The sequence below is a fragment of the Gallinula chloropus genome, assembly GCF_964237585.1.
Source record: "Gallinula chloropus genome assembly, chromosome: 37".
NCBI lineage: Eukaryota > Metazoa > Chordata > Aves > Gruiformes > Rallidae > Gallinula > Gallinula chloropus.
In genome coordinates, this window is record NC_140122.1 from 128,066 (window position 1) to 155,315 (window position 27,250).

Below are 27,250 nucleotides of genomic sequence, written 5' to 3' on the forward strand. Positions count from 1 at the left end.
ACCCCAGGGGACACCCCACCACCATAGGAACACCCCATCACCTTGGGGACACCTCAGCACCTTGGGGACACCCCAGGGGACACCCCACCACCATAGGGACACCCCATCACCTTGGGGACACCCCATCACCTTGGGGACACCGCAGGGCACACCCCAGCACCTTGGGGACACCCCATCGCCTTGGGGACCCCCCACCCCCATCATCCACAACCAGAACACCAGTTCAACCCTTTATTGGCCGTGTCCCCACACCGGTTGTCCCCTCCCCTCCCCGCGGGTGACGCGGGTGACACGGGTGTCCCCTCCTGGGGGTGACGCTCAGATCTTGCCCGGGAAGGTCCCCGCCTCGCGCAGCTCGTCCCACGTTGTCACCTGGGGGTGGGGGGGACACGGGGGACGGGGTGAGGGGGGGGTCGGGGTGACACCCCGTGGCGATGGGGACGCTGTGGGGACACCAGGGGGGGACCCCAGGGGCTGTGGGGACACTGGGGGGGACACCGAGGGACCCCAAGGACATTGGGGACACCGAGGGGACACCGAGGGCTGTGGGGACACTGGGGGGGAGCTGAAGGCCGTGAGGCCACCATAGGGGACACCGCATGGGGGGACCTGAGGACCTTGGGGACATCCCTGAGGACACCTTGGGGACAGCCCATGGAGGGGGGGACACCTGGGGACCTTGGGGACACCCCAGAGGACACCTTGGGGACACCCCATGGGGGACCTGGGGACCTTGGGGACACCCCAGAGAACGTCTTGGGGACACTGTGGGGACACCCTGTGGGGGACACACCTGAGGACCTTGGGGACACCCCATGGGGGAACCTTGGGAACATCTTGGGGACACCCCGTGGGGGGACCTGGGGACCTTGGGGACACCCTGTGGGGGGGACACCTGGGGACCTTGGGGACACCGTGGGGACACCCTGTGTGGGGTGGACACCCCATGGGGGGACCTGGGGACCTTGGGGACACCCCAGAGGACACCTTGGGGACACCTTGAGGACACCCCATGGGGGGACCTGAGGACCTTGGGGAGACCCCAGAGAACATCTTGGGGACACCCCATGGGGGGACCTTGGGGACACCCCATGGTGGGGGGACACCCCGTGGGGGACACACCTGAGGACCTTGGGGACACCCCAGAGAACATCTTGGGGACGCTGTGGGGACACTGTGGGGACACCTTGTGGGGGGGACACCTGGGGACCTTGGGGACACCCCAGAGAACATCTTGGGGACACCCCATGGGGGGACCTTGGGGACACCCCATGGTGGGGGGACACCCCGTGGGGGACACACCTGAGGACCTTGGGGACACCCCAGAGAACATCTTGGGGACACTGTGGGGACACTGTGGGGACACCTTGTGGGGGGGACACCTGGGGACCTTGGGGACATCCCTGAGGACACCTTGGGGACAACTTGGGGACACCCCATGGAGGGGGGGGGACACCTGGGGACACCTTGGGGACACCCCAGAGCTCATCTTGGGGACACTGTGGGGACACCCTGTGGGGGGGACACCCTGGGGACACCTTGGGGACACCCTTGGGGCCAGCGACTCACCCAGGAGGTGGGACAGAGCGACTTGTAGACGCGGAAGTACCACTGGCAGGGGGTGACGTCGGCGCCCTTGGCCGCCAGCGCCTTCTCGCAGCGGTGGAAGTCTGGGGGGGACAAGGGGGGACATGAGGGGGGGGAGGGGACATGAGGGGGGGAGGGGGGACACCCACACCCCTCCCCCACCCCAACAACCCCCTCCCTGGGGTGGGGGAGGGGTGACATTGACCCCTTGGCCGCCAGCGCCTTCTCGCAGCGGTGGAAGTCTGGGGGGGGGAGGGGGGGACATGAGGGGGGGGAGGGGACATGAGGGGGGGAGGGGGGACACCCACACCCCTCCCCCACCCCAACAACCCCCTCCCTGGGGTGGGGGAGGGGTGACATTGACCCCTTGGCCGCCAGCGCCTTCTCGCAGCGGTGGAAGTCTGGGGGGGGGAGGGGGGGACATGAGGGGGGGGAGGGGACATGAGGGGGGGAGGGGGGACACCCACACCCCTCCCCCACCCCGGGGAGGGGGTTGTTGGGGTGGGGGTGGGGTGACATTGACCCCTTGGCCGCCATCGCTGTCTGGCGGCGGGGGGGAGACCTGGGGAGGGGGAAGGGGGGGACACAGGGTGTGGGGGATGGGCGGTGTGGGGGGGAGGGGCAGGGCGGTGTGGGGGGGAGGGGCAGGGCGGGTGGGGGCGGGGCAGGGCAGTGTGGGGGAGGGGCGGTGTGGGGGAGGGGCAGGGCAGGTGGGGGAGGGTCAGGGCAGTGTGGGGGGGAGGGGCAGTGTGTGGGGGAGGGGCGGTGTGGGGGGGAGGGGCGGTGTGGGGGAGGGGCAGTGTGGGGGAGGGGCAGGGCAGTGTGGGGGAGGGGCAGTGTGGGGGAGGGGCAGTGTGGGGGAGGGGCAGGGCAGTGTGGGGGGGAGGGGCAGTGTGGGGGGGAGGGGCAGTGTGGGGGGGAGGGGCAGTGTGGGGGATGGGCAGTGTGGGGGAGGGGCAGTGTGTGGGGGAGGGGCAGTGTGTGGGGGAGGGGCAGTGTGGGGGGGATGGGCAGTGTGGGGGAGGGGCAGTGTGTGGGGGAGGGGCAGGGCAGTGTGGGGGAGGGGCAGTGTGGGGGGGATGGGCGGTGTGGGGGAGGGGCGGTGTGGGGGAGGGGCAGGGCAGTGTGGGGGAGGGGCAGTGTGGGCGGGATGGGCAGTGTGGGGGATGGGCAGTGTGGGGGAGGGGCAGTGTGTGGGGGAGGGGCAGTGTGTGGGGGAGGGGCAGTGTGTGGGGGAGGGGCAGTGTGGGGGAGGGGCAGTGTGTGGGGGCGGGGCAGTGTGTGTGGGGGGTGGGCAGTGTGTGTGGGGGGTGGGCAGTGTGGGGGATGGGCAGTGTGGGGGATGGGCAGTGTGTGGGGGAGGGGCGGTGTGTGGGGGAGGGGCAGTGTGTGGGGGAGGGGCAGTGTGGGGGAGGGGCAGGGCAGTGTGGGGGAGGGGCAGGGCAGTGTGGGGGAGGGGCAGTGTGGGGGAGGGGCAGTGTGGGGGAGGGGCAGTGTGGGGGGGATGGGCAGTGTGGGGGGGAGGGGCGGTGTGGGGGAGGGGCAGTGTGGGGGAGGGGCAGGGCAGTGTGGGGGATGGGCAGTGTGGGGGAGGGGCAGGGCAGTGTGGGGGAGGGGCAGATGGGGGAGGGGCAGGGCAGTGTGGGGGAGGGGCGGTGTGGGGGGGAGGGGCAGTGTGGGGGAGGGGCAGTGTGTGGGGGAGGGGCAGTGTGTGGGGGAGGGGCAGTGTGTGGGGTCAGGGCAGTGTGGGGGAGGGGCAGGGCAGTGTGGGGGAGGGGCAGTGTGGGGGAGGGGCGGTACCCAGGTAGTTCTGCCAGCAGTTGCGGGTCTGGTTCTGGTTGGGGAAGCGGCTGTCGAACGGCGCCGTGCGGTAGCGGCTCAGCCGCGCCTGCATCTCCTCGGCCATCGCCAATCGCTCTGCGCTAATTACCCCGGCTCGTTAGCAGGGGAACAGCCCCCACCCCCCCCATCCCGGGCCCGACACCAGCTCGTTAACACCCCAGCAGCCCCCAGGGGGGATGGGGACCAGCAGGCTCATTAGCCTGGCTAATTAATGAACAGGAGGGTAATTAGCCTGATTAATTAATGAATAGGAAGGTAAATATCCTAATTAATCAATGATTAGGAGAGTAATTAGCCTAATTAATGAACAGGAGGGTAATTAGCCTGATTAATTAATGAATGGGAAGGTAATTATCCTAATTAATCGATGAATAGGAGAGTAATTAGCCTAATTAATGAACAGGAGGGTAATTAGCCTGATTAATTAATGAATGGGAAGGTAATTATCCTAATTAATCAATGAATAGGAGAGTAATTAGCCTAATTAATGAACAGGAGGGTAATTAGCCTGATTAATTAATGAATAGGAAGGTAATTATCCTAATTAATCAATGAATAGGAGAGTAATCAGCCTAATTAATGAACAGGAGGGTAATTAGCCTGATTAATTAATGAATAGGAAGGTAATTATCCTAATTAATCGATGAATAGGAGAGTAATTAACCTAATTAATGAACAGGAGGATAATTAACCTAATTAATTAACGAACAGGAGAGCAATCAGCCTAATTAATTAATGAACAGGATAGTAATTAGCCCAATTAGTTAATGATCAGGAGGATAATTAACTTGGTAATTACTTTAATTAGCTAATGAACAGGGGGGTAATTACCCTAATTAGTTAATGAATGGGGTAATTACCCTCATTAGTTAACGAACAGGGAGCTTATTAAGCTAATTAGTTAATGAAGAGGAGGATCATAACTATAATTAGTTAATGAAGAGACTAATTAGTTAATGAATAGGAGGATGATCAGATTCATTAGTTCATGACCAGGGCAATAATTAACCTAATTAATTAATGAACAGGAGAATAACTACCCTCATTAGTTAATGAACAGGAGAGTAATTAACCTAACTCGTTAATGAAGAGAATAGTTATCATAATTAGTTAATGAAGAGGGTAATTACCCCTCATTAGTTCATGGACAGGAGGGTAATTAGCTAATGAAGAAGAGGATAATTAGCACAATTAGGGTAATTACCATAGTTAAGGAGGATAATTAATTAGTAGGAAGGTAACTACTCTTAACTAATTAATGGACAGAAAGGTAATTACCCTGATTAGTTAATGAGGAGGAGAGTAATTACCCTAATTAGTTAATGAATTGGGATAATTACCATAATTGATTAGCAGGAGGGTAACCAGCCTAATTAATCAATGGACAGGAGAGTAATTACCATAATTAATGACCAGGAAAGGTGAGGTAACATGTTAATTAAGCTCATTAATTAATGAACATGTTGATAATTATCCTAATTAGCTGATGAGCAGGAGAGTGAGGACCAGAACTAATTGATTAGCAGAAGGATAAATACCCTAATTAATTAATAGGAAGGCAATTAGCCTAATTAATTAGCAGAAGGGCAATTACCCCCCCTCATCAGCCCCCTGCTCGTTCATTAAGGTAATTACCCTGATCAATTAATCATCAGGGGGGTAATTAATTAATTAGCAGGGAGGTGATTACCCCAGTTAATTAGTGTGCAGCTGGCTAATTAGCCCCCAGTCCCTCCCAGTCACCCCCCCCACGGCCTCCCCACCCCCTCCCAGTGCTCCCAGTGCCCCAAATACCCCTCCAGTTGCCCCCCCAGTAGCCCCCCAGCCCTCCCAGTAACATCCCAGTGCCTCCCAGTAACCTCCCCACCCCCTCCCTGTGCCCCCAGCAGCTCCCCCAGTCCCTCCCAATCCCTCCCAGTAACCCCCAGTCCCTCCCAGTAACCTCCCAGTCCCTCCCAGTAACCTCCCAGTCCCTCCCAGTAACCTCCCCACCCCCTCCCAGTCCCTCCCAGTAACCCCCCTGCGCTCCCAGTACCCTCCCAGTCCCTTCCAGCGCTCCCAGTAACCCCCCAGTGCTCCCAGTAACCTCCCAGTCCCTCCCAGTAACCCCACCACCACCTCCCCACCCCCTCCCTATGCTCCCAGTAACATCCCAGTGCCTCCCAGTAACCCCCCAGTCCCTCCCAGCACTCCCAGTAACCTCCCAGTGCTCCCAGTAACCTCCCAATCCCTCCCAATAACCTCCCAGCGCTCCCAGTAACATCCCAGTAACCTCCCAGTCCCTCCCAGTAACCTCCCAGCGCTCCCAGTAACCTCCCAGTCCCTCCCAGTAACCTCCCAGTCCCTCCCAGTAACCTCCCCACCCCCTCCCAGTCCCTCCCAGTAACCCCACTGCGCTCCCAGTACCCTCCCAGTCCCTTCCAGCGCTCCCAGTAACCCCCCAGTGCTCCCAGTAACCTCCCAGTCCCTCCCAGTAACCCCACCACCACCTCCCCACCCCCTCCCTATGCTCCCAGTAACATCCCAGTGCCTCCCAGTAACCCCCCAGTCCCTCCCAGCACTCCCAGTAACCTCCCAGTGCTCCCAGTAACCTCCCAATCCCTCCCAATAACCTCCCAGCGCTCCCAGTAACATCCCAGTAACCTCCCAGTCCCTCCCAGTAACCTCCCAGCGCTCCCAGTAACCCCCCAGTCCCTCCCAGTAACCTCCCAGCGCTCCCCAGTAACCCCCCAGTCCCTCCCAGTAACCTCCCAGTCCCTCCCAGTCCCTCCCAGTAACCTCCCAGTAACCTCCCAGTCCCTCCCAGTAACCCCCCAGCGCTCCCAGTAACATCCCAGTAACCCCCCAGCGCTCCCAGTACCCTCCCAGTAACCCCCCAGCGCTCCCAGTACCCTCCCAGTAACCTCCCAGTGCTCCCAGTAACCTCCCAGCGCTCCCAGTAACCCCCCAGTGCCTCCCAGTAGCCACCCCGCCCCTCCCAGTGCCCCCAGTAACCCCCCGGCCCCTCCCAGCGCCCCCAGTAGCCCCCCCAGCGCCTCCCAGTCCCTCCCAGTAACCCCCCAGTTACCCCCGTCCGCGCCTCAAAGTGACTTTCGCCTCCGGCCGGAACCAGCGAGACGCACCGGAAGTACAGCGCGCCGCCGGAAGTGACGCGCTCGCCCCCCCCACCCCCCGCTCCGCTCGGGGCGTTGGGGGAATAAAAACCATCGAGACGGGCGGGGCAGAGCGGGCGGGGCCCGGAGGACCGCGCTGACCATAGAGAGGGGCGGCGGAGGACTGAGCGCCCACGGGGGCACCGGAAGTGCCCCCCCAAAAGGGGCTGGGGGGACCCTGTGGGGACCCCGAGGGGACCCCGAGGGGCCTCCAGGGGCTGTGGGGACACTGAGGGGACACTGGGGGGACCCCAGGGGCTGTGGGGACACTGGGGGGACACTGGGGGGACACTGAGGGGACTCTGAGGGAGCCCAGGGGCTGTGGGGACAACGGGGGGGGGGGGGCCCTGGGGGGACACTGAGGGGCCCTCAGGGGCTGTGGGGACACTGGGGGGAACACTGAGGGGCTGTGGGGACACTGAGGGGACACTGAGGGGACCCCAGGGGCTGTGGGGACACTGAGGGGACACTGAGGGGACCCCAGGGGCTGTGGGGACACTGGGGGGACACTGAGGGGACCCCAGGGGCTGGGGGGACACTGGGGGGGACACTGAGGGGCTGTGGGGACACTGAGGGGACACTGAGGGGACCCCAGGGGCTGTGGGGACACTGGGGGGACACTGAGGGGACCCCAGGGGCTGGGGGGACACTGGGGGGGACACTGAGGGGCTGTGGGGACACTGAGGGGACACTGAGGGGACCCCAGGGGCTGTGGGGACACTGGGGGGGACACTGAGGGGCTGTGGGGACACTGAGGGGACACTGAGGGAGCCCAGGGGCTGGGGGGACAACGGGGGGGGGGGGGGCCCTGGGGGGACACTGAGGGGCCCTCAGGGGCTGTGGGGACACTGGGGGGGACACTGAGGGGCTGTGGGGACACTGAGGGGACACTGAGGGGACCCCAGGGGCTGTGGGGACACTGAGGGGACTCTGAGGGACCCCAGGGGCTGTGGGGACACTGGGGGGGACACTGAGGGGCTGTGGGGACACTGAGGGGACACTGAGGGGACCCCAGGGGCTGTGGGGACACTGGGGGGGATACTGAGGGGCTGTGGGGACACTGAGGGGACACTGAGGGGACCCCAGGGGCTGTGGGGACACTGGGGGGGACACTGAGGGGCTGTGGGGACACTGTGGGGACCCTGGGGGGTCACTGAGGGACCCCAGGGGCTGTGGGGACACTGGGGGGACACTGAGGGGACACTGAGGGGCTGTGGGGACACTGAGGGGACACTGAAGGGACCCCGAGGGGACCCCAGGGGCTGGGGGGACACGGGGGGGGGACACTGAGGGGGCCCCAGGGGCTGTGGGGACACAGGGGGGGACCCTGGGGGGACCCCAGGGGCTGTGGGGACACTGGGGGGGACACTGAGGGGACTCTGAGGAACCCCCAGGGGCTGTGGGGACCCCGAGGGGACACTGAGGGACCCCCAGGGGCTGTGGGGACACTGAGGGGACCCCAGGGGCTGTGGGGACACAGGGGGACACACTGAGGGGACACTGAGGGGACACTGAGGGGACCCCAGGGACTGGGGGGACACTGTGGGGACACTGAGGGGACTCTGAGGGACCCCAGGGGCTGTGGGGACACTGAGGGGACACTGAGGGGACCCTGAGGGACCCCAGGGGCTGGGGGGGGGACCCAGGGCCAGGCTGGGCCTCAGGCTGCCCAGGGTGGCACAACCCCCCCCAAAACACCCCCAGGAGCCCCAAAATCCTCCTATTTGCCCCCAAATCCCCCCCCCCCGAACCTCAACCCCCCATTTCTGTCCCCAAATCCCCCCCCCCGGATCTCTGGGGGTCCCGGGGGCGGTTCCTGGTGAGGCGGAGTCGGGCACTAGGACCCGGGGGAGCCCCGCTCGGGGCCGCCCTTTGAGGCCACTTCCGCCCGGGCTGGGGCGGGGCGGTGGCGTCGGGGCAGCTGCGGCGCATGCGCGGGGGCTGAGGGCCAATCACACGGCGCGGCGGGCGGCGGTGACGCGTTTCCGGTTCCGGGAGAAGGACGCGTGAGGCCCCGCGTGGTGCAGCGGCGGGATGAGGCCAGGTGGGACTGGGAGGGACTGGGAGGCACTGGGAGGCACTGGGATGGGACTGGGAGGGACTGGGAGGCACTGGGAAGGCACTGGGAGGGACTGGATGGGACTGGGAGGGACTGGGGGGGACTGGGAGGGACTGGGAGGGACTGGGAGGGACTGGGATGGGACTGGGAGGGACTGGGATGGGACTGGGATGGGACTGGGGGGGGCTGGGAAGGCACTGGGGGGGACTGGGATGGGACTGGGGGGGGCTGGGAGGGACTGGGAAGGCACTGGGATGGGACTGGGAGGGACTGGGAGGGACTGGGATGGGACTGGGGGGAACTGGGATGGGACTGGGAGGGACTGGGGGGGACTGGGATGGGATTGGGAGGCACTGGGATGGGACTGGGAGGGACTGGGAGGGACTGGGGGGGACTGGGGGGCACTGGGATGGGACTGGGGGGGACTGGGATGGGACTGGGAGGCACTGGGATGGGACTGGGAGGGACTGGGGGGGACTGGGAAGGCACTGGGAGGGACTGGATGGGACTGGGAAGGCACTGGGATGGGACTGGGAGGGACTGGGGGGGGCTGGGAGGGACTGGGAGGCACTGGGAAGGCACTGGGAGGGACTGGATGGGACTGGGAAGGCACTGGGATGGGACTGGGAGGGACTGGGTGGGACTGGGAAGGCACTGGGGGGGACTGGGATGGGACTGGGAGGGACTGGGAGGCACTGGGAGGGACTGGGATAGGAGTTATGGGGACTGGGATGGGACTGGGATGGGACTGGGAGGGACTGGGAGGCACTGGGAGGGACTGGGAAGCACTGGGATGGAACTGGGATGGGACTGGGATTAACTGGGGAGGCACTGGGGAGGAGGTCGGGGTGGAACTGGGACCAGCGAGGCCGTACTGGGATGAACTGGGGTGTGGGTGGGGGGCGAGGGGTGAACTGGGAGGGTCGTTGTGCTGTACTGGGAACACTGGGAGCCGCTGGGCAGGGCCTGGGAGGTCCCAGCAGCGCTCACAGTCCCTCCCAGTGCTCCCAGTTGCCCCAGTTTGACGCTGCCCCCCCCCCCACCAGGTTTCAGCCCCCGGGGGGGACGCGGCGGCCGCGGCGGCTTCAGGGGGGGTCGAGGTGGGTGTGGCCCCTCCCAGTGCTCCCAGTGCCCCTCCCAGTGCTCCCAGTTCCCCTCCCAGTGCTCCCAGTTCCCCTCCCAGTCCCTCCCAGTATCCCCAGTGCCCCTCCCAGTGCTCCCAGTTCCCCTCCCAGTCCCTCCCAGTGCTCCCAGTGCCCCTCCCAGTGCTCCCAGTTCCCCTCCCAGTCCCTCCCAGTATCCCCAGTGCCCCTCCCAGTGCTCCCAGTGCCCCTCCCAGTGCTCCCAGTTCCCCTCCCAGTCCCTCCCAGTGCTCCCAGTGCCCCTCCCAGTGCTCCCAGTTCCCCTCCCAGTCCCTCCCAGTATCCCCAGTGCCCCTCCCAGTGCTCCCAGTGCCCCTCCCAGTGCTCCCAGTTCCCCTCCCAGTCCCTCCCAGTATCCCCAGTGCCCCTCCCAGTGCTCCCAGTGCCCCTCCCAGTATCCCCAGTTCCCCTCCCAGTGCTCCCAGTTCCCCTCCCAGTCCCTCCCAGTATCCCCAGTGCCCCTCCCAGTGCTCCCAGTGCCCCTCCCAGTGCTCCCAGTTCCCCTCCCAGCCCCTCCCAGTGCTCCCAGTTCCCCTCCCAGTGCTCCCAGTGCCCCTCCCAGTGCTCCCAGTTCCCCTCCCAGTCCCTCCCAGTATCCCCAGTGCCCCTCCCAGTGCTCCCAGTGCTCCCAGTTCCCCTCCCAGTCCCTCCCAGTATCCCCAGTGCCCCTCCCAGTGCTCCCAGTGCCCCTCCCAGTGCTCCCAGTTCCCCTCCCAGTCCCTCCCAGTGCTCCCAGTGCCCCTCCCAGTATCCCCAGTTCCCTTCCCAGTGCCCCCAGTGCCCCCTCCCAGTGCTCCCAGTATCCCCAGTTCCCCTCCCAGCCCCTCCCAGTGCCCCTCCCAGCCCCTCCCAGTGCCCCTCCCAGTGCTCCTAGTGCTCCCAGTTTCCCTCCCAGTCCCTCCCAGTATCCCCAGTGCCCCTCCCAGTGCTCCCAGTGCCCCTCCCAGTGCTCCCAGTTCCCCTCCCAGTCCCTCCCAGTATCCCCAGTGCCCCTCCCAGTGCTCCCAGTGCCCCTCCCAGTGCTCCCAGTTCCCCTCCCAGTCCCTCCCAGTATCCCCAGTGCCCCTCCCAGTGCTCCCAGTGCCCCTCCCAGTGCTCCCAGTTCCCCTCCCAGTCCTCCCAGTATCCCCAGTGCCCCTCCCAGTGCTCCCAGTGCCCCTCCCAGTGCTCCCAGTTCCCCTCCCAGTGCTCCCAGTTCCCCTCCCAGTCCCTCCCAGTATCCCCAGTGCCCCTCCCAGTGCTCCCAGTTCCCCTCCCAGTCCCTCCCAGTATCCCCAGTGCCCCTCCCAGTGCTCCCAGTGCCCCTCCCAGTGCTCCCAGTTCCCCTCCCAGTCCCTCCCAGTATCCCCAGTGCCCCTCCCAGTGCTCCCAGTGCCCCTCCCAGTGCTCCCAGTTCCCCTCCCAGTCCCTCCCAGTATCCCCAGTGCCCCTCCCAGTGCTCCCAGTTCCCCTCCCAGTCCCTCCCAGTATCCCCAGTGCCCCTCCCAGTGCTCCCAGTGCTCCTAGTTCCCCTCCCAGTCCCTCCCAGTATCCCCAGTGCCCCTCCCAGTGCTCCCAGTGCCCCTCCCAGTGCTCCCAGTTCCCCTCCCAGTGCTCCCAGTTCCCCCTCCCAGTGCTCCCAGTTCCCCTCCCAGTGCTCCCAGTGCCCCTCCCAGTGCTCCCAGTGCCCCTCCCAGTGCTCCCAGTGCCCCTCCCAGTGCTCCCAGTGCCCCTCCCAGTCCCTCCCAGTATCCCCAGTGCCCCTCCCAGTGCTCCCAGTGCCCCTCCCAGTGCTCCCAGTTCCCCTCCCAGTCCCTCCCAGTATCCCCAGTGCCCCTCCCAGTGCTCCCAGTGCCCCTCCCAGTGCTCCCAGTTCCCCTCCCAGCCCCTCCCAGTGCTCCCAGTTCCCCTCCCAGTGCTCCCAGTGCCCCTCCCAGTGCTCCCAGTTCCCCTCCCAGTCCCTCCCAGTATCCCCAGTGCCCCTCCCAGTGCTCCCAGTGCTCCCAGTTCCCCTCCCAGTCCCTCCCAGTATCCCCAGTGCCCCTCCCAGTGCTCCCAGTGCCCCTCCCAGTGCTCCCAGTTCCCCTCCCAGTCCCTCCCAGTGCTCCCAGTGCCCCTCCCAGTATCCCCAGTTCCCTTCCCAGTGCCCCCAGTGCCCCCTCCCAGTGCTCCCAGTATCCCCAGTTCCCCTCCCAGCCCCTCCCAGTGCCCCTCCCAGCCCCTCCCAGTGCCCCTCCCAGTGCTCCTAGTGCTCCCAGTTTCCCTCCCAGTCCCTCCCAGTATCCCCAGTGCCCCTCCCAGTGCTCCCAGTGCCCCTCCCAGTGCTCCCAGTTCCCCTCCCAGTCCCTCCCAGTATCCCCAGTGCCCCTCCCAGTGCTCCCAGTGCCCCTCCCAGTGCTCCCAGTTCCCCTCCCAGTCCCTCCCAGTATCCCCAGTGCCCCTCCCAGTGCTCCCAGTGCCCCTCCCAGTGCTCCCAGTTCCCCTCCCAGTCCTCCCAGTATCCCCAGTGCCCCTCCCAGTGCTCCCAGTGCCCCTCCCAGTGCTCCCAGTTCCCCTCCCAGTGCTCCCAGTTCCCCTCCCAGTCCCTCCCAGTATCCCCAGTGCCCCTCCCAGTGCTCCCAGTTCCCCTCCCAGTCCCTCCCAGTATCCCCAGTGCCCCTCCCAGTGCTCCCAGTGCCCCTCCCAGTGCTCCCAGTTCCCCTCCCAGTCCCTCCCAGTATCCCCAGTGCCCCTCCCAGTGCTCCCAGTGCCCCTCCCAGTGCTCCCAGTTCCCCTCCCAGTCCCTCCCAGTATCCCCAGTGCCCCTCCCAGTGCTCCCAGTTCCCCTCCCAGTCCCTCCCAGTATCCCCAGTGCCCCTCCCAGTGCTCCCAGTGCTCCTAGTTCCCCTCCCAGTCCCTCCCAGTATCCCCAGTGCCCCTCCCAGTGCTCCCAGTGCCCCTCCCAGTGCTCCCAGTTCCCCTCCCAGTCCCTCCCAGTGCTCCCAGTGCCCCTCCCAGTGCTCCCAGTGCCCCTCCCAGTATCCCCAGTTCCCCTCCCAGTGCCCCCAGTGCCCCCTCCCAGTGCTCCCAGTATCCCCAGTTCCCCTCCCAGCCCCTCCCAGTGCCCCTCCCCGTGCTCCCAGTGCCCCTCCCAGTGCTCCCAGTTCCCTTCCCAGTGCTCCCAGTGCCCCTCCCCGTGCTCCCAGTGCCCCTCCCAGCCCCTCCCAGTGCCCCTCCCAGTGCTCCCAGTGCCCCTCCCAGTGCTCCCAGTGCCCCTCCCCGTGCTCCCAGTGCCCCTCCCAGTGCTCCCAGTTCCCTTCCCAGTGCTCCCAGTGCCTCTCCCAGTGCTCCCAGTTCCCTTCCCAGTGCTCCCAGTGCCCCTCCCAGTGCTCCCAGTGCCCCTCCCAGTGCTCCCAGTTCCCCTCCCAGTGCTCCCAGTGCCCCTCCCAGTGCTCCCAGTTCCCTTCCCAGTGCTCCCAGTTCCCCTCCCAGTGCTCCCAGTTCCCTTCCCAGTGCTCCCAGTGCCCCTCCCAGCCCCTCCCAGTGCCCCTCCCAGTGCTCCCAGTGCCCCTCCCAGTGCTCCCAGTGCCCCTCCCAGCCCCTCCCAGTCCCCTCCCAACCCCTCCCAGTCCCTCCCAGTGCCCCCAGTGCCCCCTCCCAGTGCTCCCAGTATCCCCAGTGCCCTTCCCAGCCCCTCCCAGTGCCCCTCCCAACCCCTCCCAGTCCCTCCCAGTGCCTCCCAGTGACCCCAGTTCCCCGCAGGTGGCTCGTTCCCGCCGCGGGGGGGTCCCCGCGGGGGCGGGGCCGGGGGGCGTGGCCGGGGCGGCCCCTCGCGCGGGGGGCGGGGCTCCCGCGGGGGGAGGGGCGGCGGCGGCGGCTTCCGGGGCGGCCGCAAAGTGACGGTGGAGCCGCATCGGCACCAGGGTGAGCGGGGGCGGGGACTGGGAGGCACTGGGAGGGACTGGGAGGGACTGGGAGGGGAGTGGGAGGGACTGGGAGGGGAGTGGGAGGGACTGGGAGGGACTGGGAGGCACTGGGATGGGAGTGGGAGGGACTGGGAGGGGAGTGGGAGGGACTGGGAGGGACTGGGAGGCACTGGGAGGGACTGGGAGGGGAGTGGGAGGGACTGGGAGGGGAGTGGGAGGGACTGGGAGGCACTGGGAGGCACTGGGATGGGACTGGGATGGGACTGGGAGCACTGGGAGGGACTGGGAGGGGAGTGGGAGGGACTGGGAGGGGAGTGGGAGGGACTGGGAGGGACTGGGATGGGACTGGGAGGCACTGGGAGGGGAGTGGGAGGGACTGGGAGGGACTGGGATGGGACTGGGGGGGACTGGGATGTGAGTGGGAGGCAGTGGGAGGGACTGGGATGGGACTGAGATGGGACTGGGAGGCACTGAGAGGGACTGGGATGGGACTGGGATGGGACTGGGAGGCACTGGGATGGGACTGGGGGGGACTGGGAGGGACTGGGATGGGACTGGGAGGCACTGAGAGGGACTGGGATGGGACTGGGAGGGACTGGGATGGGAGTGGGAGGCAGTGGGAGGGACTGGGAGGCACTGGAAGGAACTGGGATAGGAGTTAGGGGGACTGGGATGGGACTGGGAGGCACTGGGATGGGTGTGAGCCAAGTGGGCGGGGCTGGGGGGGGGACCTGGGGGCTGAGGGGCGGGGTCTGGGCTAAAAGGGGCGGGGCCTGGGCTGAGGGGGCGGGGCCAGGCCTGGGGCGGTGGGCGGGGCCTGGTGGGTGAGGGGCGGGGCCTGGGCTAAAGGGGCGGGGCCGAGTCGGTGGGCGGGGCCAGGGCTGGGGGCGGGGCCGGGTCGGGGGGCGGGGCCAGGGCTGGGGGCGGGGCCGGGTCGGGGGGCGGGGCCGGGTCGGGGGGCGGGGCCAGGGCTGGGGGCGGGGCCGGGTCGGGGGGCGGGGCCAGGGCTGGGGGCGGGGCCAGGGCTGGGGGCGGGGCCGGGTCGGGGGGCGGGGCCGGGCCGGGGGGCGGGGCCGGGTCGGGGGGCGGGGCCGGGTCGGGGGGCGGGGCCAGGGCTGGGGGCGGGGCCAGGGCTGGGGGCGGGGCCGGGTCGGTGGGCGGGGCCGGGTCGGGGGGCGGGGCCAGGGCTGAGGGGGCGGGGCCGGGTCGGAGGGCGGGGCCGGGTCGGGGGGGCGGGGCCGGGTCGGGGGGCGGGGCCAGGGCTGGGGGCGGGGCCGGGTCGGGGGGCGGGGCCAGGGCTGGGGGCGGGGCCGGGTCGGGGGTGGGGCCGGGTCGGTGGGCGGGGCCAGGGCTGGGGGCGGGGCCGGGTCGGGGGGCGGGGCGGGGCCAGGGCGGGGGGCGGGGCCGGGTCGGTGGGCGGGGCCGGGTTTTGGGGCGGGGCCGGGTCGGTGGGCGGGGCCTGTGCTGGGGGGTCGCTGAGCCCCTGCCCCTCCCCCAGGGGTGTTCATCTGCCGCGGGAAGGAGGACGCGCTGGTCACGCGCAACATGGTGCCCGGGGAGTCGGTGTACGGCGAGAAGAGGATCGCTGTGGAGGTACTGGGAGCCACTGGGAGCCACTGGGAGCCACTGGGAGCCACTGGGAGCCACTGGGAGGGGTGTTGGAGGCACTGGGAGGGACTGGGAGCCACTGGGAGGGGGGTTGGAGGCACTGGGAGGGACTGGGAGGGGGGTTGGAGGGACTGGGAGGGACTGGGAGCCACTGGGAGGGGGGTTGGAGGCACTGGGAGGGACTGGGAGGGGGGTTGAAGGGACTGGGAGGGACTGGGAGCCACTGGGAGGGGGGTTGGAGGCACTGGGAGGGACTGGGAGGGGGGTTGGAGGGACTGGGGAGGCACTGGGAGCCACTGGGAGCCACTGGGAGTCATTGGGAGGGGGGTTGGAGGCACTGGGAGGGACTGGGAGGGGGGTTGGAGGGACTGGGGAGGCACTGGGAGCCACTGGGAGCCACTGGGAGGGGGGTTGGAGGCACTGGGAGGGACTGGGAGGGGGGTTGGAGGGACTGGGGAGGCACTGGGAGCCACTGGGAGCCACTGGGAGCCATTGGGAGGGGGGTTGGAGGCACTGGAGGGACTGGGGAGGGGGTTGGAGGGACTGGGAAGGCACTGGGAGCCATTGGGAGGGGGGTTGGAGGCACTGGGAGGGACTGGGAGGGGGGTTGGAGGGACTGGGAAGGCACTTGGAGCCACTGGGAGCCACTGGGAGCCATTGGGAGGGGGGTTGGAGGCACTGGGAGGGACTGGGAGGGGGGTTGGAGGGACTGGGGAGGCACTGGGAGGCACTGGGAGCCATTGGGAGGGGGGTTGGAGGCACTGGGAGGGACTGGGAGGGGGGTTGGAGGGACTGGGGAGGCACTGGGAGCCACTGGGAGGCATTGGGAAGGGGGGTTGGAGGGACTGGGAAGGCACTGGGAGCCACTGGGAGCCAGTGGGAGGGGGTTTGGAGGGATTGGGAAGGCACTGGGAGGCACTGGGAGGCACTGGGAGGGGGTTGGAGGGACTGGGAAGGCACTGAGAGGGACTGGGAGGGGGTTGGAGGGACTGGGAAGGCACTGGGAGGGAGTGGGAGCCACTGGGAGGGACTGAGAAGGGGGGTTGGAGGGACTGGGAAGGCACTGGGAGGCACTGGGAGGCACTGGGAGAGGGGTTGGAGAGACTGGGAGGCACTGGGAGCCACTGGAAGGGGTTGGAAGGAGCCGGGGGGCACTGAGAGGGGGTTTGAAGGGGTTGGAGGGACTGGGAGGGGACCCAGGGTGGTGACACCAACCCAAACTGGTCACCAAAACCCCTCCCAGTCCATACTGGGAGCACTGGGAAGTGGCACAGGTGGCGCTGGGAGGGTGTGGTGGCCCCAGGGGGTGTCCCAGCCGGCGGGTGACGCTCTCTGGGGGTGTCCCTGTCCCCAGGAGGGTGACACCAACCCCAAACTGGTCCCCAAAACCCCTCCCAGTCCATACTGGGAGCACTGGGAAGTGGCGCGGGTAGCAGTGGGTGGCAGTGGGAGGGCAGGGTGACCCCGGGGGGTGTCCCAGCCGGTGGGTGACCCCCTCTTGGGGTGTCCCTGTCGCCAGGAGGGTGACACCAAGGTGGAGTACCGCGCCTGGAACCCCTCCCAGTCCATACTGGGAGTACTGGGATGTGGCGCAGGTGGCAGTGGGAGGCACTGGGAGGGCAGGGTGACCCCGGGGGGTGTCCCAGCCGGTGGGTGACCCTCCCTGGGGTGTCCCTGTCCCCAGGAGGGTGACACCAAGGTGGAGTACCGCGCCTGGAACCCCTTCCCAGTCCATACTGGGAGTACTGGGAAGTGGCGCAGGTGGCACTGGGAGGGCAGGGTGACCCCGGGGGGTGTCCCAGCCGGTGGGTGACCCCCTCTTGGGGTGTCCCTGTCCCCAGGAGGGTGACACCAAGGTGGAGTACCGCGCCTGGAACCCCTCCCAGTCCATACTGGGAGCACTGGGAAGTGGCGTGGGTGGCAGTGGGTGGCACTGGGAGGGCGCGGTGACCCCGGGGGGTGTCCCAGCCGGCGGGTGACCCTCCCTGGGGTGTCCCTGTCCCCAGGAGGGTGACACCAAGGTGGAGTACCGCGCCTGGAACCCCTCCCAGTCCATACTGGGAGCACTGGGAAGTGGCTGGGAAGTGGCGCAGGTGGCAGTGGGAGGGTGTGGTGACCCCAGGGGGTGTCCCAGCCGGTGGGTGACCCTCCCTGGGGTGTCCCTGTCCCCAGGAGGGTGACACCAAGGTGGAGTACCGCGCCTGGAACCCCTCCCAGTCCATACTGGGAGCACTGGGAAGTGGCGCGGGTGGCAGTGGGAGGCACTGGGAGGGCAGGGTGACCCCGGGGGGTGTCCCAGCCGGTGGGTGACCCCCTCTTGGGGTGTCCCTGTCCCCAGGAGGGTGACACCAAGGTGGAGTACCGCGCCTGGAACCCCTCCCAGTCCATACTGGGAGCACTGGGATGTGGCGCAGGTGGCAGTGGGAGGGCAGGGTGACCCCGGGGGGTGTCCCAGCCGGCGGGTGACACCCTCTTGGGGTGTCCCTGTCCCCAGGAGGGTGACACCAAGGTGGAGTACCGCGCCTGGAACCCCTCCCAGTCCATACTGGGAGCACTGGGAAGTGGCTGGGAAGTGGCGCGGGTGGCAGTGGGAGGCACTGGGAGGGCAGGGTGACCCCGGGGGGTGTCCCAGCCGGCGGGTGACCCTCCCTGGGGTGTCCCTGTCCCCAGGAGGGTGACACCAAGGTGGAGTACCGCGCCTGGAACCCCTCCCAGTCCATACTGGGAGCACTGGGAAGTGGCGCGGGTGGCACTGGGAGGGCAGGGTGACCCCAGGGGGTGTCCCAGCTGGTGGGTGACGCTCTCTGGGGGTGTCCCTGTCCCCAGGAGGGTGACACCAAGGTGGAGTACCGCGCCTGGAACCCTTCCCAGTCCATACTGGGAGCACTGGGAAGTGGCGCGGGTGGCAGTGGGAGGCACTGGGAGGGCAGGGTGACCCCGGGGGGTGTCCCAGCCGGTGGGTGACCCTCCCTGGGGTGTCCCTGTCCCCAGGAGGGTGACACCAAGGTGGAGTACCGCGCCTGGAACCCCTTCCCAGTCCATACTGGGAGTACTGGGAAGTGGCGCAGGTGGCACTGGGAGGGCAGGGTGACCCCGGGGGGTGTCCCAGCCGGTGGGTGACCCCCTCTTGGGGTGTCCCTGTCCCCAGGAGGGTGACACCAACCCCAAACTGGTCCCCAAAACCCCTTCCCAGTCCATACTGGGAGCACTGGGAAGTGGCGCGGGTGGCAGTGGGAGGCACTGGGAGGGCAGGGTGACCCCGGGGGGTGTCCCAGCCGGTGGGTGACCCCCTCTTGGGGTGTCCCTGTCCCCAGGAGGGTGACACCAAGGTGGAGTACCGCGCCTGGAACCCCTTCCGCTCCAAGCTGGCGGCCGCCATCCTGGGCGGCATCGACCAGATCCACATCCGGCCGGGGGCCAAGGTGCTCTACCTGGGCGCGGCCTCGGGCACGACCGTGTCCCACGTCTCCGACATCGTGGGGCCGGTGAGGACGCGGGGACCGCGGCGGGGTGGGGGCGAGGGGGGGTCCCCAGGGGCTGGGGAGGGGTTGGAGGTGGCACCATGAGCTCCATGGGGATGTCACTGGGTGGTCCTGGGGTGATGGGACATGAGTCTGGGGTCCCCAGGGGCTTGGGGGGGTTGGAGGTGGCACCATGAGCTCCATGGGGATGTTACTGGGTGGTCCTGGGGGTGATGGGACATGAGTCTGGGGTCCCCAGGGGCTTGGGGGGGGGTTGGAGGTGGCACCATGAGCATCTTGGGGATGTCACTGGGTGGTTCTGGGGTGGTGGGACAGGAGTCTGGGGTCCCCAGGGTCTTGGGGGGTTGGAGGTGGCACCGTGAGCTCCATGGGGATGTCACTGGGTGGTTCTGGGGTGATGGGACAGGAGTCTGGGGTCTCCAGGGGCTGGGGAGGGGTTGGAGGTGGCACCCATGAGCTCCATGGGGATGTTACTGGGTGGTCCTGGGGTGGTGGGACAGGAGTCTGGGGTCCCCAGGGTCCTGGGGGGGGTTGGAGGTGGCACCATGAGCTCCATGGGGACCTCACTGGGGTGATGGGACATGAGTCTGGGGTCCCCAGGGTCTTGGGGGGGTTGGAGGTGGCACCATGAGCATCTTGGGGATGTCACTGGGTGGTTCTGGGGTGATGGGACATGAGTCTGGGGTCTCCAGGGTCTTGGGAGGGGATTGGAGGTGGCACCATGAGCTCCATGGGGATGTCACTGGGTGGTTCTGGGGTGATGGGACATGAGTCTGGGGTCCCCAGGGGCTTGGGGGGGTTGGAGGTGGCACCATGAGCTCCATAGGGACCTCACTGGGGTGATGGGACATGAGTCTGGGGTCCCCAGGGGCTTGGGGGGTTGGAGGTGGCACCATGAGCATCTTGGGGATGTTACTGGGTGGTTCTGGGGTGATGGGACATGAGTCTGGGGTCCCCAGGGTCCTGGGGGGGTTGGAGGTGGCACCGTGAGCTCCATGGGGATGTCACTGGGGTGGTCCTGGGGTGGTGGGACACGAGTCTGGGGTCCCCAGGGTCCTGGGGGGGTTGGAGGTGGCACCATGAGCTCCATGGGGATGTCACTGGGGTGGTCCTGGGGTGGTGGGACACGAGTCTGGGGTCCCCAGGGTCTTGGGAGGGGGTTGGGAGGTGGCACCATGAGCTCTATGGGATGTCACTGGGTGGTTCTGGGGTGATGGGACATGAGTCTGGGGTCCCCAGGGGCTTGGGAGGGGGTTGGAGGTGGCACCATGAGCTCCATGGGGATGTTACTGGGTGGTCCTGGGGTGGTGGGACATGAGTCTGGGGTCCCCAGGGTCCTGGTGGGGGTTGGAGGTGGCACCATGAGCTCCATAGGGACATCACCGTGTGGCCCTGGGGTGGTGGGACATGAGTCTGGGGTCTCCAGGGTCTTGGGGGGGGTTGGAGGTGGCACCGTGAGCTCCATGGGGATGTCACTGGGTGGTCCTGGGGTGGTGGGATCAAGGAGGGGGGTCCCCAGGGGCTTGGGGGGGGTTGGAGGTGGCACCATGAGCTCCATGGGGACCTCACTGGGGTGATGGGACATGAGTCTGGGGTCCCCAGGGGCTTGGGGGGGTTGGAGGTGGCACCATGAGCTCCATGGGGATGTCACTGGGTGGTCCTGGGGTGGTGGGATCAAGGAGGGGGGTCCCCAGGGGCTTTGGGGGGGTTGGAGGAGGCACCATGAGCTCCATGGGGATGTCACTGGGGTGCTGGGGTGCTGGGACACGAGTCTGGGGTCCCCAGGGTCTTCTCCACACCCTTGGGGACACCTGGGGGACCTTTTGGGGACGTCCCCACGTCCCCCACCCCCAAACCAGCGCCCCAACCCCACCCGCCCCGTGGGCGCCGGCCCCTCCCCCTCGCCCCTCCCCCTCCCCACCCTGGGGGTCCCCATCCCCGCGATGGGGGGGTGTTGTGGGGGAGGGTCCATCCCTGTCCCCCCGTCCCCAGGAGGGGCTGGTCTACGCCGTGGAGTTCTCGCACCGCTCGGGCCGCGACCTCATCAACGTGGCCAAGAAACGAACCAACGTCATCCCCGTGATCGAGGACGCGCGGCACCCCCACAAGTACCGCATGCTCATCGGTCAGTGGGGCTGGGGGGGTCTGCACAAGGGTTTTGGGGGCTCTGGAGGTCTGGGAGGGGGTTTTGGGGGTCCTCAAGGGGGGGTTTGGGGGTGTGGGAGGAGGTCTGGGGGCACCTCCAGGTGTCTCCAGGAGGTTTTGGAGGTGATTTTGGGGGGTTGAGTAGATCTGAGATGGGTCTTGAGGAGTTTTGGGGGGTCCTGGAGGAGAAGTTGGGGGTCCCTGGAGCGCTGGGAGGGGGTTTTGGGGGTCCTCAAGGGGGGTTTGGGGCTGTGGGAGGAGGTCTGGGGGCACCTCCAGGTGTCTCCAGGAGGATTTGGAGGTGATTTTGGGGAGGCTCTGATTGGTCCTCAAGAGGTTTGGGGGTCCTGGAGGAGAAGTTGGGGGTCCCTGGAGCGCTGGGAGGGGGGCTGGGGGGTCTTGGAGAAGAGTTTTGGGGTCCCTGGAGCGCTGGGAGGGGGTTTTGGGGGTCCTCAAGGGGGGTTTGGGGGTGTGGGAGGAGGTCTGGAGGTGTCTCCAAGTGCCTCCAAGAGGGTTTTTGGGGGGCTCTGAAGATCCAAGGTGGGTTTTGGGGGGTCCTGGAGGAGAAGTTGGGGGGCCCTGGAGGTCTGGGAGGGGGTTTTGGGGGTCCTCAGGGAGGTTTCGGGGTGTGGGAGGAGGTCTGGAGGCACCTCCAGGTGTCCCCAAGAGGTTTTGGAGGTGATTTTGGGGGGTTGAGTAGATCTGAGATGGGTCTGGGGGGTCCTGGAGAAGAGTTTTGGGGTCCCTGAAGGTCTGGGAGGGGGTCTGGGGGGTCCTGCAGAAGAGTTTTGGGGGCCCTGGAGCACTGGGAGGGGGTCCGGGGGGTCCTGCAGAAGAGTTTTGGGGTCCCTGAAGGTCTGGGAGGGGGTCTGGGGGGTCCTGCAGAAGAGTTTTGGGGTCCCTGAAGGTCTGGGAGGGGGTTTTGGGGTTCCTGAGGGGGGTTGGGGGTGCAGGAGAAGCTCTGGAGGCGTCTCCAGGGGGTTCCTGGGGTGTTTGGGGGGTTCCTGGGGAGAAGTTTTGGGGTCCTGGGAGGTCTGAGCGGGAATGTGGGAGGGGTGGGGGCAGTTGGGGTGCCCCAGGGGGGTTGGGGGGTCTGGGGTGCCCCTGGGGGGGCTCAGGGGGGTGTTGGGGTGCCCCAGGGGGGTTGGGGGGTCTGGGGTGCCCCTGGGGGGGCTCAGGGGGGGTTGGGGTGCCCCAGGGGGGTTGGGGGGTCTGGGGTGCCCCTGGGGGGGCTCAGGGGGGTTGGGGTGCCCCAGGGGGGTTGGGGGATCTGGGGTGCCCCTGGAGGGGGCTCAGGGGGGTGTTGGGGTGCCCCAGGGGGGTTGGGGGGTCTGGGGTGCCCCTGGGGGGGCTCAGGGGGGTGTTGGGGTGCCCCAGGGGGGTTGGGGGGTCTGGGGTGCCCCTGGGGGGGCTCAGGGGGTGTTGGGGTGCCCCAGGGGGGTTGGGGGGTCTGGGGTGCCCCTGGGGGGGCTCAGGGGGCTTGGGGTGCCCCAGGGGGGTTGGGGGGTCTGGGGTGCCCCTGGGGGGGCTCAGGGGGGGTGTTGGGGTGCCCCAGGGGGGTTGGGGGGTCTGGGGTGCCCCTGGGGGGGCTCAGGGGGGGTTGGGGTGCCCCAGGGGGTTGGGGGGTCTGGGGTGCCCCTGGGGGGGCTCAGGGGGGTGTTGGGGTGCCCCAGGGGGGTTGGGGGTCTGGGGTGCCCCTGGGGGGGCTCAGGGGGTGTTGGGGTGCCCCAGGGGGTTGGGGGGTCTGGGGTGCCCCCTGGGGGGGCTCAGGGGATGTTGGGGTGCCCCAGGGGGGTTGGGGGGTCTGGGGTGCCCCTGGGGGGGCTCAGGGGGGTGTTGGGGTGCCCCAGGGGGGTTGGGGGGTCTGGGGTGCCCCTGGGGGGCTCAGGGGGGGTTGGGGTGCCCCAGGGGGTTGGGGGGTCTGGGGTGCCCCTGGGGGGGCTCAGGGGGGGTTGGGGTGCCCCTGGGGGGGCTCAGGGGGGTGTTGGGGTGCCCCAGGGGGTTGGGGGGTCTGGGGTGCCCCTGGGGGGGCTCAGGGGGGTGTTGGGGTGCCCCAGGGGGGTTGGGGGGTCTGGGGTGCCCCTGGGGGGGCTCAGGGGGGGTTGGGGTGCCCCTGGGGGGGCTCAGGGGGGTTGGGGTGCCCCAGGGGGATTGGGGGGTCTGGGGTGCCCCTGGGGGGGCTCAGGGGGGTTGGGGTGCCCCAGGGGGGTTGGGGGGTCTGGGGTGCCCCTGGGGGGGCTCGGGGGGGTTGGGGTGCCCCGGGGGGTGTTGGGGTGCCCTGGGGGCTCGTGGGGTGTCCCTGACGGGGGGTCCCCGCTGCGCCAGGCATGGTGGACGTGATCTTCGCGGACGTGGCGCAGCCGGACCAGACGCGCATCGTGGCGCTCAACGCGCACAACTTCCTGCGCAACGGCGGCCACTTCGTCATCTCCATCAAGGTGACCAGTACCCCCAGTAACCCCCCCCAGTAACCCCCCCAGTAACCCCCCCCAGTAACCACCAGGAACCACCAGGAAGCCCCCCCCAGTAACCACCAGTAACCCCCAGTAACCACCAGTAACCCCCAGTAACCACCAGTAAGGGCTCACTGGGACCAGTAAGGCCCAGTAAGGGCTGGCTGGGACCAGTAAGGGCTGGCTGGGGCCCAGTAATGGCTGGCCGGGCCCAGTCAGGCCCAGTAAGGGCTGGCTGGGGCCCAGTAAGGGCTGGCTGGGCCCACTAAGGCTCACTAAGGGCTGGCTGGGGCCCAGTAAGGCCCAGTAAGGGTTGGCTGGGGCCCAGTAAGGCCCAGTAAGGGTTGGCTGGGACTAGTAAGGCCCAGTAAGGGGCTTGCTGGGACCAGTAAGGCCCAGTAAGGGCTGTCTGAGGCCCAGTAAGGGCTGGCTGGGCCCAGTAAGGGCTGGCTGGGCCTAGTCAGGCCCAATCAGGCCCAGTAAGGGCTGTCTGGGAGGAACCCCCCCCAGTAACCACCAGTACCCCCAGTAACCACCAGGAACCACCAGGAACCACCAGGAACCACCAGGAACCCCCCCCCAGTAACCACCAGTAACCCCAGTAACCACCAGTAACCCCCAGTAACCACCAGTAAGGGCTCACTGGGACCAGTAAGGCCCAGTAAGGGCTGGCTGGGACCAGTAGGGCTGGCTGGGGCCCAGTAATGGCTGGCCGGGCCCAGTCAGGCCCAGTAAGGGCTGGCTGGGGCCCAGTAAGGGCTGGCTGGGCCCACTAAGGCTCACTAAGGGCTGGCTGGGGCCCAGTAAGGCCCAGTAAGGGTTGTCTGGGGCCCAGTAAGGGCCAGTAAGGGTTGGCTGGGACTAGTAAGGCCCAGTAAGGGCTTGCTGGGACCAGTAAGGCCCAGTAAGGGCTGTCTGAGGCCCAGTAAGGGCTGGCTGGGCCTAGTCAGGCCCAATCAGGCCCAGTAAGGGCTGTCTGGGCCCAGTAAGGCCCAGTAAGGGTTGGCTGGGGCCCAGTAAGGCCCAGTAAGGGTTGGCTGGGACTAGTAAGGCCCAGTAAGGGCTTGCTGGGACCAGTAAGGCCCAGTAAGGGCTGTCTGAGGCCCAGTAAGGGCTGGCTGGGCCCAGTAAGGGCTGGCTGGGCCTAGTCAGGCCCAATCAGGCCCAGTAAGGGCTGTCTGGGGCCCAGTAAGGCCCAGTAAGGGTTGGCTGGGGCCCAGTAAGGCCCAGTAAGGGTTGGCTGGGACTAGTAAGGCCCAGTAAGGGCTTGCTGGGACCAGTAAGGCCCAGTAAGGGCTGTCTGAGGCCCAGTAAGGGCTGATTGGGCCCAGTAAGGGCTGGCTGGGCCTAGTCAGGCCCAATCAGGCCCAGTAAGGGCTGTCTGGGGCCCAGTAAGGCCCAGTAAGGGTTGTCTGGGCCCAGTAAGGCCCAGTAAGGGTTGGCTGGGACTAGTAAGGCCCAGTAAGGGCTTGCTGGGACCAGTAAGGCCCAGTAAGGGCTGTCTGAGGCCCAGTAAGGGCTGATTGGGCCCAGTAAGGGCTGGCTGGGCCCACTAAGGCTCACTAAGGGCTGGCTGGGGCCCAGTAAGGCCCAGTCAGGCCCAGTAAGGGCTGGCTGGGCCCAGTCAGGCCCAGTAAGGGCTCGTTGGGACCAGTAAGGCCTGACTGAGTCCCACTAAGGCCCAGTAAGGCCCAGTCAGGCCCAGTAAGGGCTGTCTGAGGCCCAGTAAGGGCTGGCGGGGCCCAGTAAGGCCCAGTAAGGGCTGGCTGGCCCACTAAGGCTCACTAAGGGCTGGCTGGGCCCAGTAAGGCCCAGTCAGGCCCAGTAAGGCTGGCTGGGCCCAGTCAGGCCCAGTAAGGGCTCGTTGGGACCAGTAAGGCCTGACTGAGTCCCACTAAGGCCCAGTAAGGCCCAGTCAGGCCCAGTAAGGGCTGTCTGAGGCCCAGTAAGGGCTGGCTGGGCCCAGTAAGGCCCGTCAGGCCCAGTCAGGCCCAGTAAGGCCCGGTGAGCCCGCAGGCCAACTGCATCGACTCGACGGCGCCGGCCGAGGCCGTGTTCGCGGGGGAGGTGAGGAAGATGACGGCCGAGCAGATGAAGCCGCAGGAGCAGCTCACGCTGGAGCCCTACGAGAGGGACCACGCCGTGGTGGTCGGCGTCTACAGGTGCCGCTGGGAGCACTGGAGCGACTGGGAGCACTGGGAGGGGGAATGGGAGGGACTGGGAGCGCTGGAGGGGGAATGGGAGGGACTGGGAGCACTGGGAGGGGAATGGGAGGGACTGGGAGGGGGAGTGGGAGGGACTGGGAGCACTGGGAGGGGGAATGGGAGGGACTGGGAGCACTGGGAGGGGACTGGGAGGACTGGGAGCGCTGGGAGGGGGAATGGGAGGGACTGGGAGCACTGGGAGGGGAATGGGAGGGACTGGAGGGGGAGTGGGAGGGACTGGGAGCACTGGGAGGGGGAATGGGAGGGACTGGGAGCAGTGGGAGGGGGACTGGGAGGGACTGGAGCGCTGGAGGGGAATGGGAGGGACTGGGAGCACTGGAGGGGGAATGGGGAGGGACTGGGAGCGCTGGGAGGGGGAATGGGAGGGACTGGGAGGGGGAGTGGGAGGGACTGGGAGCACTGGGAGGGGGAATGGGAGGACTGGGAGCAGTGGGAGGGGGACTGGGAGGGACTGGGAGCGCTGGGAGGGGGAATGGGAGGGACTGGGAGCACTGGGAGGGGGGAATGGGAGGGACTGGGAGCGCTGGAAGGGGGAATGGGAGGGACTGGGAGGGGGAGTGGGAGGGACTGGGAGCGCTGGGAGGGGGAATGGGAGGGACTGGGAGCAGTGGGAGGGGGAATGGGAGGACTGGAGCGCTGGGAGGGGGAATGGGAGGGACTGGGAGCACTGGGAGGGGAATGGGAGGGACTGGGAGGGGGAGTGGGAGGGACTGGGAGCAGTGGGAGGGGGACTGGGAGGGACTGGGAGCGCTGGGAGGGGGAATGGGAGGGACTGGGAGGGGGAATGGGAGGGACTGGGAGCACTGGGAGGGGAATGGGAGGGACTGGAGCAGTGGGAGGGGGACTGGGAGGGACTGGGAGCGCTGGGAGGGGGAATGGGAGGGACTGGGAGCAGTGGGAGGGGGACTGGGAGGGACTGGGAGCACTGGAGGGGAATGGGAGGGACTGGGAGGGGGAGTGGGAGGGACTGGGAGCACTGGGAGGGGAATGGGAGGGACTGGGAGCAGTGGGAGGGGGACTGGGAGGGACTGGGAGGGGGAGTGGGAGGGACTGGGAGCGCTGGGAGGGGAATGGGAGGGACTGGGAGGGGGAGTGGGAGGGACTGGGAGCACTGGGAGGGGGAATGGGAGGGACTGGGAGCAGTGGGAGGGGGACTGGGAGGGACTGGGAGCGCTGGGACGGGGAATGGGAGGACTGGGAGCACTGGGAGGGGAATGGGAGGGACTGGGAGGGGGAGTGGGAGGGACTGGGAGCACTGGGAGGGGGAATGGGAGGACTGGGAGCAGTGGGAGGGGGAATGGGAGGGACTGGGAGCGCTGGGAGGGGGAATGGGAGGGACTGGGAGCACTGGAGGGGAATGGAGGGACTGGGAGGGGAGTGGGAGGGACTGGGAGCACTGGGAGGGGGAATGGGAGGGACTGGGAGCAGTGGGAGGGGGACTGGGAGGGACTGGGAGCGCTGGGAGGGGGAATGGGAGGACTGGGAGCAGTGGGAGGGGGGACTGGGAGGGACTGGGAGCACTGGGAGGGGGAATGGGAGGGACTGGGAGCAGTGGGAGGGGGACTGGGAGGGACTGGGAGCGCTGGGAGGGGGAATGGGAGGGACTGGGAGCACTGGGAGGGGGAATGGGAGGGACTGGGAGCGCTGGGAGGGGGAATGGGAGGGACTGGG

General features: G+C 67.5%; 2 protein-coding genes across 3 annotated transcripts in view; one reads left to right on the plus strand and one right to left on the minus strand.

Annotated features, from left to right (window-relative positions):
- Nucleotides 1-217: 217 nt before the first annotated feature.
- Nucleotides 218-6,584, minus strand: COX6B1 (cytochrome c oxidase subunit 6B1). Of its 2 annotated transcripts, none has more exons than XM_084277859.1 (4): nucleotides 6,497-6,584; nucleotides 3,388-3,509; nucleotides 1,570-1,670; nucleotides 218-372 (listed from the first exon to the last, which is right to left on the minus strand). In XM_084277859.1, exons 2-4 carry the CDS (start codon nucleotides 3,491-3,493, stop codon nucleotides 319-321), a joined length of 261 nt encoding a protein of 86 aa, XP_084133985.1. In that variant the 5' UTR covers nucleotides 3,494-3,509; nucleotides 6,497-6,584; the 3' UTR covers nucleotides 218-318. The 2 variants fall into 2 exon arrangements, with proteins under 2 accessions (XP_084133985.1, XP_084133986.1); XM_084277860.1 differs by having other exon boundaries at nucleotides 3,388-3,504; nucleotides 6,497-6,524.
- Nucleotides 6,585-8,581: 1,997 nt separating this feature from the next.
- The window catches only part of LOC311203202 (uncharacterized protein), a 27,828-nt gene continuing 9,159 nt past the window's right edge, over nucleotides 8,582-27,250 (plus strand). The window contains exons 1-8 of the mRNA XM_084277851.1: nucleotides 8,582-8,625; nucleotides 9,687-9,740; nucleotides 13,503-13,664; nucleotides 15,165-15,259; nucleotides 18,589-18,759; nucleotides 20,749-20,881; nucleotides 23,227-23,339; nucleotides 25,371-25,607. Of these exons, the coding sequence (XP_084133977.1) occupies nucleotides 8,616-8,625; nucleotides 9,687-9,740; nucleotides 13,503-13,664; nucleotides 15,165-15,259; nucleotides 18,589-18,759; nucleotides 20,749-20,881; nucleotides 23,227-23,339; nucleotides 25,371-25,607 (975 nt within the window). The 5' untranslated portion in view covers nucleotides 8,582-8,615. The remainder of the gene's footprint in view (nucleotides 8,626-9,686; nucleotides 9,741-13,502; nucleotides 13,665-15,164; nucleotides 15,260-18,588; nucleotides 18,760-20,748; nucleotides 20,882-23,226; nucleotides 23,340-25,370; nucleotides 25,608-27,250) is intronic.

Excerpts from the sequence above, each read along its gene's own strand:
- COX6B1 (XM_084277859.1), bottom strand. The coding sequence starts at position 3,493 with ATGGCCGAGGAGATGCAGGCGCGGCTGAGCCGCTACCGCACGGCGCCG. Across the intron at positions 1,671-3,387 it reads CTGCTGGCAGAACTACCTGG|ACTTCCACCGCTGCGAGAAG; the intron begins GTACCGCCCCTC and ends TGTCCCCCCCAG. Across the intron at positions 373-1,569 it reads CGCTCTGTCCCACCTCCTGG|GTGACAACGTGGGACGAGCT; the intron begins GTGAGTCGCTGG and ends CCCCACCCCCAG.